The sequence below is a fragment of the Mus musculus genome, chromosome 19 (assembly GCF_000001635.26).
Source record: "Mus musculus strain C57BL/6J chromosome 19, GRCm38.p6 C57BL/6J".
Classification (NCBI taxonomy): Eukaryota; Metazoa; Chordata; class Mammalia; order Rodentia; family Muridae; genus Mus; species Mus musculus.
Window position 1 is genome coordinate 10,001,645 of NC_000085.6, and position 15,556 is coordinate 10,017,200.

General features: G+C 47.0%; 1 protein-coding gene across 8 annotated transcripts in view; it reads left to right on the forward strand.

Annotated features, from left to right (window-relative positions):
- The first annotated feature begins 24 nt into the window (after positions 1 to 24).
- The window catches only part of Rab3il1 (RAB3A interacting protein (rabin3)-like 1), a 36,712-nt gene continuing 21,180 nt past the window's right edge, over positions 25 to 15,556 (forward strand). For 2 of the 8 annotated variants that reach the window (XM_030251119.1, XM_030251123.1), the window contains exons 1-3: positions 30 to 573; positions 12,236 to 12,307; positions 13,238 to 13,399. Coding sequence is in view for 3 of the 8 variants with exons in the window: in XM_006527412.1 (XP_006527475.1) it covers positions 13,490 to 13,641 (152 nt within the window). In the remaining 5 variants the exon portion in view is untranslated. Of the gene's footprint in view, positions 574 to 10,938; positions 11,014 to 12,235; positions 12,308 to 13,229; positions 13,642 to 15,556 lie in introns of those variants that run through there. The other 6 variants (NM_001378857.1, NM_001347429.1, XM_006527414.1 and 3 more) reach the window with 6 other exon arrangements.

Below are 15,556 nucleotides of genomic sequence, written 5' to 3' on the forward strand. Positions count from 1 at the left end.
GATCGCCATGGCAACAAGAGCATCACAGAGGGCCTGACCTTTGCCAGGCAGGTAGAAGAGGACCAGACTTGGCAGAGGGCAGTAAGCAGTAGGCCCTGGGCTGGGCCTGGCAGACCTGGCTGCTGTCTCCAGGTTCTGCATAGGGTGCCTGCTAGCCCACTCTCCTCCTCTGGGCCAATCACAGAATAAACAGGGAAGAAACCAAGAGGTGGATTAACACAGCTGGACAGGGAGGCAGAGGACATATAGTGCCACTCCAGGGACAGGAAGGAAGACAGTCAATACCTCTTTCCTGACACGAAGCAGCTCTCATTGCTAAAGCTCTGGGAGACTGGCATAATAACCTCTGACCTTTTCAGAGGGGCAACAGGGATAAGGTGAGACAGGGAAAGGCTGGGAGACAAGTCCCAGCACCACCAAGCCATATCCCACAGATAGCAATGAAATAATACAGAATAGACCAGAACCAACCCAGAAAGAGACACATGGTGAGAACTCAGCACAACCTGGGGGAAAGCTAGGATCTCTAGTCGTGTGGTGCTTCATGGACTCCACCCTGCAGCTACCAGCCAGGTGAGGACCTGACCCTACCCTTACCTCTCACCAAATCCCCATCTGTTCAGTGAATTTATTTGTTTGTATGTATGTATGTATGTATGTATGTATGTATGTATTTAGTTTTTGGTCTTATGTGTATAGGTGTTTATCTGTATAACATATGCATGCCTGGTACCTGATGCAGCCAGAAGAGGGCACAGTATCCCTTGAGACTTGAGTTTCAGATGGTTGTGAGTCAACATGTGGGTGCTGGAGATCAAAGTCAGGTCCTCCGGAAGAAGAGCCATTGCTCTTAACTGGTGAGCCACAGTTGACTGAATTCTTGATACAAAGACCTACTACATAGTCCAAGTTCCTTGGGGGATATCAAGCAGCAAAAGCCTTTTTCTCTGTGGGCTCCTCAGCCTCAGTGAATTGCTTTGCCTGTCTATTTCCTCTTAGAACATGGACTCTTACACTGAGGCCCCTTAGCACGCACACACACTATACAACACACACACACACACACTGAGGCCCCTGAGCACACACACACACACACTATACAACAGATTGTTAGAGATGCAAGGATCTGAGGCTTCCACCCCAGACCTCCTCAGTCATAATCTGCATTTCATTTTTTTTTTTTTAGTTTTGTTTACTTATTGGTGTGTGTGTGTGTGTGTGTGTGTGTGTGTGTGTGTGTGCTTGAATACCACAGTACACATTCGGAGGTCAGAGGACAACTTTCAGGAGTTGGTTCTCTCCTTCCAGCTTGTGGGTCTCACGAATCAAACTAAGCCTTGACCGCAAGCACTGTTATCTACATCTGAGTCAGGTGTACAACCTGGGTTGAGAGGTTGGCTTCGGGCGATGGTGAGAGAGAGAAAAGTCCATTACTGTTTTCATTTCAAAAGCACTGCGTTCTTTTGTTTGTTTGCTGTTGACACAGGCCTTGAACCTGATGTGTATCTGAAGATGACCTTGAACCCCTAATTATCCTTTGCCCGTTTCCTAAGTGTTAAGATTGCAGGCCCAACTTATGCAGTGCTGGGGATTGAACCAAGGTTTCTTGCATGCCAGGCAAGCACTCTACCAACTGAGCGACACCCAGACCTCTTTATACTTAGTTGAGAATGTTCTTGAACACATAAAACTTTAATGTTCATGAATTTTGACCTGGCTGAATCTATTCTGAGAATTTTATGATTTTTGCTGATACAGTTAAGATCTGATATATTTTGGATTCCTTTTTGTGGAGAGTGTGAGGTAAAGGTCCAAGGCCACTGAGACATATGGGTACCCAGCTGCCCATGTGCTGTTTGTTTCCTTCATTGAATGGGTTTGGCATCATTGTTAAAGATCAATTTGTGACAGATGTATCTATTTCTGGAGAGTCTGCTCAATTCCATTGACCTCTGTGTCTGTCCTGAGGCCAATACTACACTTGTTTTGATTTGGTTTTTTTTTTGTGTGTGTATATATGTGTAATATGTATATGAGTACATATGTGTGCATTCATATTGAAGCCCTAGGTCAATGTCAGTGTCTTCCTCAGTGGCTCTACTTCATTAATTGAGACAAGATCTCTTGCTGAACCCAGAGCTCACCAATTCTGCCTAGTCCTAGTCTAGCTTAGCCAGCTTGCCTCATAGAATGACAGGCATGCACCAGCAGGCCCTGGTTTATACAGCGGAAGGCAGTGGGTAGGCATACTGCTTTGGAATCAGAAAGTGGGAGGTAGGCTTGGTGAGTAAGATGACCTCAATTCAATCCTCAGAATCCACAAGTGGAAGGAGAGAAGTTACTCCCACAATTTGTCCTCTGATTCTACATGTGCTCCATGGTACATGTGCACCAATCTTCCCCTCCCCCACCCCCCACTGCATACACAAGCACACACACAAGCAAATAAGCAAAAGTAAAACAGAAGTGTGTGTTTTTGGACTTAGGTTTTTAGGCTGTGGTTTTGGTTCATTTCTGATGCTGTGCTGAAACACCTGACAAGAGCCCTTCTGGGGAGGAGGCCTTGTCTGACTTATGATTCCAGGTCACAGTATGACCTGGAATAAAACCCATCATTTCAGGGAAGTCAAGGCAGTCAGAATTTGAAGCAGCCAGTCATATCTATAGCCAGGAGCAGAGAAAAAAAACGGATGACCATGGCAACTGCTCCGCTCTTTCTCAGCTCTTATGCAGTTCAGATTCCAAACCCAGAAAATGAGAGCTCCCATTTTCAGCCTGGGTCTTCCCATATCAACTAATATAACCAAGAGACCCCCACAGGCATGGCCACGGATCAACCTGACACTCTCTTCCCACGTGATTCAAGACTGTGTCAAGTTGGCAATTATAGCAAACCATTGCAAGGTGCCTTGACATTCCTTATGAATTTTAGGACCGTCTTGCCATTTCTGAAGAATGCCAGTTGCGAGTGTGACAGGCTGGTTTTGATTCCGTAGGACACCCTATCGTGTGTATGGTATCATTCTTCCTGGATGTGAATCTGTTCAATACCTTAGCTCTCTTTTAATTTCATTCTGCAAGTTTGTAGTTTTCAGTGTGCAAGGTTTTTTGTTTGTTTGCTCGTTTGCTCTTGTTGTTGATTGTTTTAAGACAGAGTCTCTCTACATAAACCTGCTATCCTCAAACTAGTTAGATCAGGCTGGCGCCAAACCCACAGAGATCTTGCCTGCCTTTGCCTCCCAAGTGCTGGTTATTAAAGGCCTGAAGCTCCATGCTCAATACAGTGTGTGCAAGTCTTATAGACCATCTTTGGTTAAAAATATCCTCTCTCTCTCTCTCTCCCTCTCTCTCTCTCTCTTGTGCTGCAACTAGAACTGTTTTCATTGACTTCACTTTTGGAGTCTTGATAGAAGATAGAAATGTAAGTGCTGTGTAGCCATCCTTATCTGTTGGTGTCATGTTTTTGGTGTACAAGGCCTTGTGCACACTAGCCAAACTATGCACCACTGTGCAGTATCACAAACCCTTGGTGTCATAAGACAAGGTATGTAGGCCAGGCTGGCCTTGAACTTGTGATCCTCTTCCCTTGTGCCACCACTCAAAGCAACAACTGATTTTTTTTTCTTCTTTTGCTTTCCTCCTCCCCCACCCCCTCATTAAAACAGGGTTTCTTTGTGTAGACCAGGCTGGCCTTAAACTCATAGATTCACCTGCCTCTGCTTCTCAAGTGCTGGGATTAAAGGTGTGCAAAGACTGATTTTTGTTTGCTTGCTTGCTTTTTTTTTTTTTTTTTTTTTTTTTGAGACAGGGTTTCTCTTTTAGCTCTGGCTGTCCTGGAACTCACTCTGTAGACCAGGCTGGCCTCGAACTCAGAAATCCGACTGCCTCTGCCTCCCGAGTGCTGGGATTAAAGGCGTGCACCACCACGCCCAGCTGCTTGCTTGCTTTTATATCTGGTCACTTCACTGAATGTATCTATTAGCTATAACGGGTTTTTGGGTGTTTTTTTCCCCCCAAGACAGGGTTTCTCTGTATATCTCTGGCTGTCCTGGAACTCACTTTGTAGACCAGGCTGGCCTTGAACTCAGAAATCCACCTGCCTCTGCCTCCCAAGTGCTGGGATTAAAGGCGTGCGCCACTACCGCCCAGCTTTGGGTGCTGTTTTATTTTGTGTTACGTGAGCATGTGCACGTGTTGCCTCCCTAAGGTCTTCCAAATGCCAAGCAGACATTCTATCACTGAGCTACATCTCCAGTTCTTGTTGGGAGTGGGACTTGGTATTTTGAAATAGAGCCGCTGTATGTATATGGGTTGGCCTGGGACCTGCTATATAGCCCAGGTCTAGAACTTGCAGTCTTCTCTCACCTGCATTCCAAATGCTAGGAGTCTAGGCATGCAACACCATGCCTGTGCCCCTCTCTGATAGTACCCAGCCGACCATATTTGTTCTCGTTTTTGTTTTGATCCCTGAATTCTCTTAATAGTTGTCCTGGGGATCACCTTTACTGTCTTTATCTTTTACTTATTTCTGACTATGTAGAGCTGGCCTGGAGCTCAGAGATCCACCTGCCTTGGACTCCTGAGTGCTGAGATCAAAGGCATGCACCACCACCCCTGGCTTAAGTTCATCTTTAGCTACTTTGGAGTTCAAAGCTACTTTGGGTTCCATAAGAACCTGCCTCAAAAAAAAATAAGTAAATGAATAAATAAAATATGAAAAAGTTTCTGACGCTAAGCTAGGGCCCATTCCTTGAACACATGAGCCTTTGGGTGGACACATCAGAGCCAAACTACAGCACATGTGTAGATAACTCAAAAGCACATACAACCACATAAAGATTTCACCCTCTAATCAGCATTATGTGTTAAACAGGAGACTGGTTGGGAAGACGACTCAGTCAGTGAAGCACTTGCCTTGCAAGTGGAAGAACTTGAGCTGGATCCCCAGAAGCAATCCTAGAACACATTAGGGAGCAAGCAGTGGTGAGCACTTGTCTTCCCACTGGTTGGTGCAGAACCAGGTCTTCTGCACCTCTTTTGTGTGCTTTGAGACAATCCTATGTAGCCCACAGTCTTCTGCCATGTTTTTGTTTTGTCTTGGTTTGGTTTTACTTACTGGATTCAGTTTCCTTCATATTAGGAGGCTTTGCTCAGTTAGTTGATGATCTTCAGTTTCCTTGTGTATAGCCAAGAACTCTAGAAGCAGGGCTGGCAAGATGGCTCAGTGGGTAAAGGCACTTTCTGCCAAGCCTGATGACGTGAGTTAAATTCCTGGGACCCACATGGAAAAGAAAGAACCAACTCCCATATGTTGTCCTCCCATATGTGTCCATGGCACACATGAATCCTCCCCAATAAATAAATGTAATATGAATTTGATTTGTTTTGATTTGTTTTATTTTCAAGGCAGAGTTTCTCTGTGTAACCCTGGCTGTCCTGGAACTCCCTCTGTAAACCAGGCTAGCCTCAAAATTAAAGATCCGCCTGCCTCTGCCTCCAGAGTGCTGGGATTAAAGATCTGCGCCACTGCTCCCAGTTATAAGAATGAGTTTAAAGTTAAATAAAAGAAAGGACTTTTAATGAGCAGAAAGAGTAGAGTGGAAACTTTAGGTCTGGCTTGGTCTACTTAGCAAAACCCAAGACCCTGTCTCATGTCTCAGAAATAAAACAAGATGGAAGCTGGGCACGATGATGCACTTGGGAGGTAAAAGCAGGAAGTTTAGGAATCCAAGGTCTTTGGCTCCATAGTGAATTTGAGGTCAGCATGGGCTACATGAGAGCTCATCTCAAAACAAAAGAAAACATGGATGGGATGCTGCTAAGAGTGATGGTCAAGTTTCCTTTACCTACACTTTCCTTAGCTGGACAGTTACAGTAGTCTTAGACCTATTTCTCAGGCTGGCCAGAATCCCAAAGCCAGATGTGTGGAGAGTAAAGGTCTGACTGTCAAGAGGCACGCGCGCGCACGCGTGTGTGTGTGTGTGTGTGTGTGTGTGTGTGTGTATGTGTGTTGGGGGTTGGATCTCAGTGTTCAGCATTTGCAATTTCTAAACTCCCTCAGGCAGCTGCTACTGATCCAAAGAACCTTCAATTTACCATCTCCAGAGAGTAATTTCTAGTTTTAGGTAGGATTCAGAAAGGTGAACTGCCTGGTGGTACGATGGGAACAGACCCAGGGATGCAATTGCTTCCCAGTTTGTTTGGAACCAGTGCTCTACGCTTTACTGCCAATGCAGAGGTCTGCTACTGCCAAATCCAATGTTCTGCTTCCCGGTTCTATCTATTAGTCTCATCCCCCTGATGGCAGCTTTTATCTAGCTGCTCCTTGCAGCTCTTACAGCTCTTGCTTTAAATATTTCATTAGGTATCTATTAATTTAGAACTATATTATTTATCCAATGAATTTAACTTCTATTTTTATTTTTTAAATTTTTACATGTATATGATATATAATATATATCATGTATATAACGAATTTCAGCCCGTTTCACCTCATTCACCTCTTTCATGCCCCTCCTCTCTTCTTCTCAGCAAGTTGCTATGCAACTTCCATGTCTTCTTTTTTATGTGTGACCCACTGTGTATAGTTCGGGTTGCTTGCACGAGCACTGGTGGGCAGTTATTTACTGGACTAAGAGCTACTTATCAGTGCCTACACTACTGAAGAAAATCATTTCCTTCTCCCCCAGCAAGTCTCAGCTGCCAGTAGCCCAGCAGGGACAGGTGGGACCTCATAAGTACTTCCACCGTCCAAGATGAAGTGTTGAAGGGCCTGCTCCTGGGTAGTTGATGGGCACAACAACCGTGTCATGTCCAGAAGACAGAGGTTCACATCACTCCTCCCTCGCTCCCCCTGGCCCTTACATTTGTATGTATCCTCCAGAGATTCAGTTCTCTCTCTTGCTGGGTCTAATTTGTTATGTAACCCCTTAGTTTGAAAACATATTCATTTGGCCATTGAATTTTTTTTTCTGTTCTCCTTAATGATCTCATGCTGCTTATTAACCTTAAACTTCCTGCTTTGCATAAAGGAGTCTACTATCTGGAGCCCTAGGATGGTCAAATCTATTTGTAGGTTGTAGGTTACTTCTTTGGAATCTCACTCATTGTAACTAGCATTTTTTTTTTTTTTGTGCTGGTGATCTCTGATTGACAGCTCCTTGGTCAATGTTGACTAGTGGGAGTCCTGCAGGAATAGAGTCAGATACTTTCCTCCATAGACTCACACAGTTCTGTCATAGGATGTCACCAACATAAATATTTTGGCTTTCCTAGGTTCATGTAGTTGCTCCACAGTCAGCCCCCACCCTCTCTGCTGGTCGTCCTGCTTTGTCCTTAATCTCCTTTGTAAGGAAAGAGATCTTGGCAGCCAACAAGGCCTCAAAGAATCATGGCGTCTCCCTAGGATTTGTTTGTATAGAGTCACATTATGTTGCCCAAGCTGCTCTTCAATGCTGGACTTAAGTCATCCTCTTGTCTCAAGTAGTTGGAATCACAGATGAACCCTCCCATGCCTGGCTTAGGGTATTCATTTTCAGTAACAGAAGGGTTCCTCATTGCTTCAAGTCCAGCACATCGTGAGGAGCAGAAATGCCCCCGTGTCTAAATGCACCTAGGAGTCTTCCTGGGTTTTGAGACTATTTTATGAAGCTCGGGCTGACCTTAGGCTCACTATAAGCCAAAGCTAATCTTGAAGACCTCCTGATCTTCCTGCCGCTACCTCCCAAGTGCTGGGATTACAGGACTACTTCACCGTACTTGGCCCTTAGAACCACCCCTTTGACATGGAAATTCAGTCACATCAGCCATCTGCTCATGACTTCCTTGTCCTTATATGCAGACTCTAGACTCAGGATTCAAAGCTTCCTGCCACCCCCATGATCTGGTCCCTAATTCTCACTTTAGCCCACATCTTTCAATGATTCCCTTCTCTCTCCCACCCGCTCGCCTAGGATCATAGGTCCAGGCTACGAATTGCTGGGTGAGTTTCCAGAGTATCCCATACTTCCCTTATTTGGGTGCCTTCCACTCAGTGTCAGATTCCGCTGTCTGAATCTCATCCCCTACACACCACCACCTCCCAAGCTGAACTTCATGAATGGAGAGATAATGCCTTGATCATTGACATTCCACACCCCCCATATCAAGTGCAATTAAATGGCCAAATGGGTATCTGCTGGGCTCCCAGTGTTCTCTTGTTAATTCTTATGAATTCTTGATATGTTAAAGATGTGGCCCCTTTGCCATTGGCTGAGCATGCTCTTCTAGATTATTTGCCTTATAATTTTTGCCATGGGTGATGAGGGTAAGGGAGAGGGCTTGGAAAAGTTTTCAGTGTTTACATAAACAGATTGGTTGATTATCTTCCGTTTCTATCCTGGCCAGTGCTTCAAGACTGGCCAAGTCATCCTCCCTGGAGATTTGATGAGTATTTTCAGCTGCCAGCCCTACTCCGCTCACCTTGCTAATAGAATGAATGAATGAGTGGATAAATGGATGGATGAAGGAATGAAACAAATGTTAACAATGCTCCTAGAGCATTTAGAATGAACTCCACATTGTCTAGCTTGGTCTCTGAGACTCCAAGCCTTGAGCTCTCTTCCCAGCCCTTTCTGCCTTTTCTGGATGATGCCCTATTCATCCCCAAGCTCCCAGGAGGTTGAAGGATCTGCCTCTCTCTGGACGTGTCTGCTTTGGCCACTCCCAAGCCTGCTGCTCCCGCTCCCTAAAATGCCCCACTTCTACTTTAACTATTGCAAATTTCTCAAGTTCCACTGATTCCAAAAGCCCTCGTTTTCAGTGCTTGGGAGCCAGAGTCAGGAGTGTTGCCCTGAGGTCCAGGCCAGCCAGGTTTCATAGTGAGACCCTGTTACAGAAAAACAAGAAATTTGGGTGGATGAGATGGCTTGGTGGGTTAAGGGTGCTTGCTGATAAGCCTGACAACCTTAGTTCAATCCCTGGGGCCCTCAGGTGGAAGAGGAGAGCCGAGTTTTGCAAGTAGTTCTGACACATGGCCTCTGCATGCCCCTTCCAAACTAAATAATGTGAGAACAAAGCAAAACCAGACAGGGCTCACCCAACATCCATGAATCCCTAAATTAAATTCTCAGCACACACAAACTGGATTTGGTGGCACGTGCCTGCTGCGACCCCAGCACTGCAGGAATTCAAGGTCATCCTCAACTACCTAGCTAGTTGGAGGCTAGCCTAGGCTCCGTAAGACTTCTTTAAAAAGCACACAAACCTCACTGATCCCTCTTTTTGGAAGGTGAGCAGGGGAAAGATGAGAAAGTGATATTGGAAGTCAGACCCAAGTGTCTCCACTCATTTGCTATTGGCCATATCCTTTAGGCTCCCCGGTATCTTCATCCCAACCTCCTTCTCCTGTAAAAGATGAAACCTGGGTCTTATGCTTGCTAGGCAGGTGCTATGCCACAGGCCTAAGCCCCTAGACCCCAGTTCCCCTCTTTAAGACCTTAGTCAGGTGTGATGGTACACACCTTTAATCCCAGCATTAAGGAGGCAGAGGTGTGTGGATATCTGTGAGTTTGAGGCCAGTTTAATCCATAGAGTGAGTTCTAGGATAGCTAGGGCTACATAGAGAAACCCTGTCTTGAAAAACAAAAATAAGCCGGGCAGTGGTGGCTCACACCTTTAATCCCAGCACTTGGGAGGCAGAGGCAGGCGAATTTCTGAGTTGGAGGCCAGCCTGGTCTACAGAGTGAGTTCCAGGACAGTCAAGACTACACAGAGAAACCCTGTCTCAAAAAACAAACAAACAAACAAACAAACAAAAACAAAAAAAGAAAAGAAAAACAAAAATAAAATAAAAATAGGAACAGAAGGTAACAAGGACCATATAAATGGGTGTGGCATCCTATGTTAGCAGGTCAGAGCTGAGCCCCACATTCCTTCATATGGACTCTTCCACTACAGTCATATTTTCTCATACTTGTGTTGGTCCCTGAAGGTCTGAATGGCTCTCAAACTCATCAGGTGGCTGAGCTTTCCCGCTGGGCAGATTTGAGTGACCAAACAGGTTTCCTCTCTCCAAACCAGCCCAGGGGCACCTAGATACATTTTCACACACCTATTTGGCCTAAAATAATAATCCCCCCCTCTCTCTGCCTGAGCTACAGTGGCTTCTTCAGTCTCTAAATTTAATTTCCAAAGAAGTTCACCAACACCCAATGCCCCCCAGACATCAGCAACCCCAATACAATGAGGAACTAGATAAGCAGTTCTCAATCTGTGGGTTGAGACCCCACAGAGGTAGACTATCAGATATCCTGTATAGCAGATATTTACATTATGACTCATTATAGTAGCAAAATTATAGTTATAAAGTAGCAATGAAATAATTTTATGGTTGGGGGTCACCCCACCATGAGGAACTGTATTAAAGTGTCACAGCATTAGGAACTTGGAGAACCACTGACTTAAATGAAAGGTAACCCTACTCCATTTTAACATGGGTAAACTGAGTCTCAAACAACCATCGCTGGGCTGGAGAGATGGCTCAGCGGTTGAGAGCACTGATTGTTCTCCCAGAGGTCCTGAGTTCAAATCCCAGCAACCACATGGTGGCTCACAACCATCCGCAATGAGATCTGATGCCTGCCCTCTTCTGGTGTGTCTGGAGACAGCTACAGTGTGCTCACATACATAAAATAAATAAATGATTCTTTAAAAAAAAAAAAAAACAACCATTGCTATAGTTGGGTCTGGAGCTTATGTGCTTTCAAAGCCAGAGAAAAGAATCTTCTCTTGAGGTCCTGAGGGTGGGGAGTACTCGGGAGGGGACACAGCCTGAACCACAGAGTAGTAGATAGGAGGGGGTGTCCTGACTCTCCAAGCCTCTCTCTGAGTCTATAAAGCAGCTGGTGGCACACTCTCAGAGGCCACTCTGGCCCTCTATTGTTTTGTGACCATATACAGATCACCATATACCAAAGGCTATCTCGACTGAGTCTTTTGAGGAAGAGCAAAGATAATGTGACTCCAAGGCTGAGGGTAAGGACTCCCTGGAGCACAAGAAGTGTGAGTTTAGCATCCGGAGATCTGGTTTATTTTTAAGTTTAAGTCAGCATGCTGTGTCCATTTAGACAAACACACCTGCCCCTAGCACCCCAACTGTCCTAGCAATAAAATGGAGTCTGTGGGACAGAAAGATCTATGCTAGCATGATCTTCACATTCTTAGAATTCTCCAAGAGCTGTTCCTCACCCAGCCCTGCCTGAGCCCAGACTGTCCCCAGGGTCTGACTTCATCATTGGCCTGACTAAGTGTTTGACACCATACAGCTGCCCCCACCAGCCATCCAGCCTTTCTGTAGAATCCTGGCCAGACTTCAGAGCCCCATGGAACAGGAGCTGCGGGCAATCTTCTCTGTCAGGCCCGGGGGACACAGGGAGTGGGGTATCCAGGCCCGTGTTTGAACGTCCCAGTCTCTTCCCTTTCCCTCCCTGGAGCCAGCATCTCCCTCCCTGGTGAAATCTGAGCTCAGGGATCCAGGGAGAATTCTGGCAGCAGAACATTCCATCCAGTTGTCCAAACACTGCACAGCTGGCGGAGGGAGGGGCAGCCAGAGGAGCGGGTCAGGAGCCCAGAGGTTGTGTTGTTTTCTTGGAAATGAGGGAGACCTTGCTGGGGGAGTAGGTGGGTTTTTAAACCCTGGCTGCCTGGAAAGGATCATAGGACAAGGAGGACAAAGTAGTCCCCTTTGCTCACATTGTCTGGGGCCTGCTTGCTCAAGGTCATCCTGTGGAGCGCCTGCAAAAGTAGATTCATCTACCTCAGAGCCTGCCCAGCCAGGTCTGGGCAGCTACCTCTCGCCTTGGGAGTCTCCTCCTCGTGACAAGACTCCAGGCTCAACCTCAAGCAATGGGGGGAGGGCAGGCAGGGATGAGTATGAATAGCAAGCCCCAAGAGAGACACTAGACAACAGCTCTGTTGCCAGCTGTCTCACTCCCAACTGTCTCCCAGTGCCCTCATCAGTGACCCTGAATGACTCTTCAAGCCTCAGTTTCCTGATTTGCAAGAGACCAGGGTTGACCCCTTATTGCCTAGCAAAGGTCTTCACAGATCTTCCCTTCTAAGCAAATGCCCAGAAAGTAGCTCAGTGTGTGTGTGTGTGTGTGTGTGTGTGTGTGTGTGTGTGTGTGTGTGTGTTTCTCAGCACTTGTGACTCAGTTTCCCCACTGAGCACCCCCCAATGCCTTTTACTACCCTCCAGGTCTGGTTGCGTCAGGGTGGTAGGAGATACACTCCCTTTCTGCACATCCTGTTTTCTGCTAATGGTTTCCAGGTGAGCCCTTGGTTGCCCTGCAGAGGAAGGTGGGGGCACTAGAGAATTTAGTAGGGGATGATCGAGGAGCAAAAACAGGAAGGGGGTGGGAGCAGGCCATGGAAAATTCACAGCCAGGAAACCCTCTGACAGCATCTGGCTTGCATTAGGCTAAGCAGGCTTCACAGCCTGGAGCTCAGCAGAGATACTGTTATCCGCTGGCCTGGCCGGCGGGCTGGGAGGGGTGTGGTGCTGGTGGGGAGGGGCTCAGAAGGACCCAAAGGCTGACCAGAAACAATAGTGAAAGTAGAGGAGGAGAAGGAGGTTAGGAGGTGACATCAGGGCAGACAGACCTTCCGTGAAGGTTGCTGTCTTCCATAAGGGAGAATAGTTCCTATTTTATAGATGAGGGCCCCAGAGAGGTTAAGTGACTTGTCCAAGGTCACACAGCCAAGGAGGAAATCTTTTCTTTTTTGAAGGCACAAAATGGGATAGAAGTTGAAGTTAGTGTGAGAATTGGGTGTGTGGTGACTCAGTAGTTATCTATCTTGCATACACAAGGCTCTGGCTTCAATCCCCCTCGCTACTACAACTACCCTGCTCAGGAAAAAAGAAAATGTGGGGAACAATGTTTGGAAAGAAAAGGCAATTTGAGGTGTACCTGGGTGGTGACAGTTAGATGTGCTTCAGAGGCTAAGAATCCATTTTATGGTTGGGGAAACTGAGGCACAGAATGGCTGAAGTGATGTTGAATTGTCCTTTGGTGATAGTAGTTGATGGGCTTAAGGGACTAGCTACTGAGTATCTGTACAAAAGCAAATAACCAGCTTACAACTAGGCTGGACAGGCCTAGTGTTTCATCCTAAGACTACCAGAGATAGGCAGTCTCTCCAGCGATCTTGTTGAAGCTCAGGGCATCGGCATGTGCGGTAGCTTCTCTCCTGTTCTCAGGTATATCTTGTCCAGCTCATAGCCCACAGCCCAGGAAGGAGGCCCATGTCTTCCGCAGCCCGCTGAGCCTCAGGAGTTAATAATTAAGGGTTTAAGAAGATAGAAGCCTGTCTGGGAGGCCCCGCCCGGCCGCTGTGCTCCTGCTCCTGAGAGATAGCAAAGGTTAGTGTGTGAGGCTCTGCCTGGTGTGGAGGCAGGCTCTGCGCTCGACCTCCTGGTGGTCTCCAAAGGGACCTCAGCCTGGCCCCAGGCATGGACGCCTCTGAGGAGCCCAGGAAGTGCCCTGCCCGAGGGTCATGCCCAGTGTTCTTGGCCATGAGCTCAGGCACTGTCCGCTATGCTCCATCAGGTGTGGGTCCTGTACCTGAGAGGAACTTTAGAGAGGAGACCTGGGATGCACACAGGTGAGCTGAGGTCGTGGGACACTGAGGGGAGGTGGGGGATGAGTCTTGACACTCTGCAGGGACATGGGGGTCAGAAGCTGGCTTGGAACAAGGGGTGGTTTTGAGTTGGGAAGAAATTCAGGAAGCTTCTCACAAGTGGGCACTCAGAAAGGAACCCTGATTGTCTGGTCCAACTTGAGGTCTTGACTAAGGTAGAAACTGAAGGTCAGAGACAGCAGGCCACTCAATCCTAGGCCACAGCTAGAAACAGATGTAACTTCAGAATCTGAGACTGGTTCAGATTCAAGTCCCATATGCCTTCAGCCTCATCCTAGTGTCTGTGACTAACGGTAGCGAGCTGGGGGAGGGGAGGGTTGACAGGAGGCGGTGGTGTGGAAGGAAGGACGATGAGGCTTTTGGTGATCAGTAACTATAAATATATCTTTAATTTTTTTCCTCCCTACTGGCTGGGCCTGGCACCTTGTAGGTATTCAGTAACCTTCTGAGGGCTGGCTGTACCCAGACATAGCTTCCACCAGCACCAGTGGCTCTGGGTTGTCCCTAGGGAAAGCTTCTGTAAAGAGATTCCACCTCCCCTCCCCTGGCTCCTGTGACATAAGGCAGGTTCTTTAACTTCTCTGAGGCCATCCCCTTCCAGTGGCCCAGCAGGGCTCCCTGTGCTGCTGAGAGGAAGCCCAGAGCTTGGAAGTTCACAGAGTCTAGATGCACAAATGACAAGATATTTTTGGTTAGTAATTGCACGTCAATGGTCAATGCTCTTAGGGTGGCAACCACACACTTGTCCTTGGAGGCCTCAAGGGCTCCTAGGATGAGGCCTCTTCCCCGGGAACCTTCCCCTTTGCTGACACATCCTCTTTGTCTCTCACTAATTCCATTGACAGAATTTATCTTTGCCCTGGCTTTTAAACACTCGGAAGGCAAAGGCCCTGTCCTGGACTCTTTTTGTGTCGTCTTTTCCTCCTTCCCCTAGATGGTGACCAGAGCAAGGAACAGGAAAAGAGCATTTGCTTCAGGCTTAGGTGAAGGGCTCAAGTCAACACAAATATGTTGATATCTGCTTTGGCCAGACCCTAAGCTGGGCTGGATTGGGTGGAGGAACATAGCCCAAGGGTTGGTCCTTGCTCAGGAGAAGCCTGGTAAATATCACCCTATAGTGAGGGAAGGACGTAGAAGACCTGGGCTGAGAGATTCTGTCAGATGAAAAGGATGCTATGGAGAGCTGTCTAGGTTCTCCATGGAGAAGATGCCAACCATGGGCAAAGACGTGGATTCCACTCACCAAGTCTTTGTTCCTATAAGCTGAGATAGGAGCATCTTGTCTTTCTTTAGAATACTTTATTACGTGTGTATGTTCATTTGTGGATTTCTACACACTCATGCAGGTGCCCACAGAGGCCAAAAGAGGGAAGAAGAGGGCATAGGATTCCCCTGTAGCTGGAGTCAGAGTTTTGAATTGCCTGATATGGGTGCTGGGAACCACACGTGGGTCCTCTGTAAGTGCAATGCATACCCTTTCTGGCTGAGCCATCTCCAGCCTAACTCTTTTTCTGTGTTGTGTTGTGTTGTGTTGTTTGGGGGGGGGGGTTCTTTTGTTGTTGCAGGGTTTTATTTTGGTTTGTTTTTTTGGCTTTTTGAGACAGAGTTTTTCTGTGTAACAGTCCTAGCTGTCCTGGAACTCACATTGTAGAGCAGGCTGGCCTTGAACTCAGAGATCTTGCCTGTCTTTGCCTCCAGAATGCTGGGATTAAAGGTGTGTGCCACCACACCCTGGCTTTTCTGTTTTGAAAAGAGCCACTATTAGTTGGTGAAGATGGGTCCTAGGCAAGTCAAGGTTCTGGCAGTAGAGGTCCTTTAAAGCAGGTCTCCCATTCTCCTACCATTTACCATACTGGAATTCCATAAGCCAAGCGTGTGG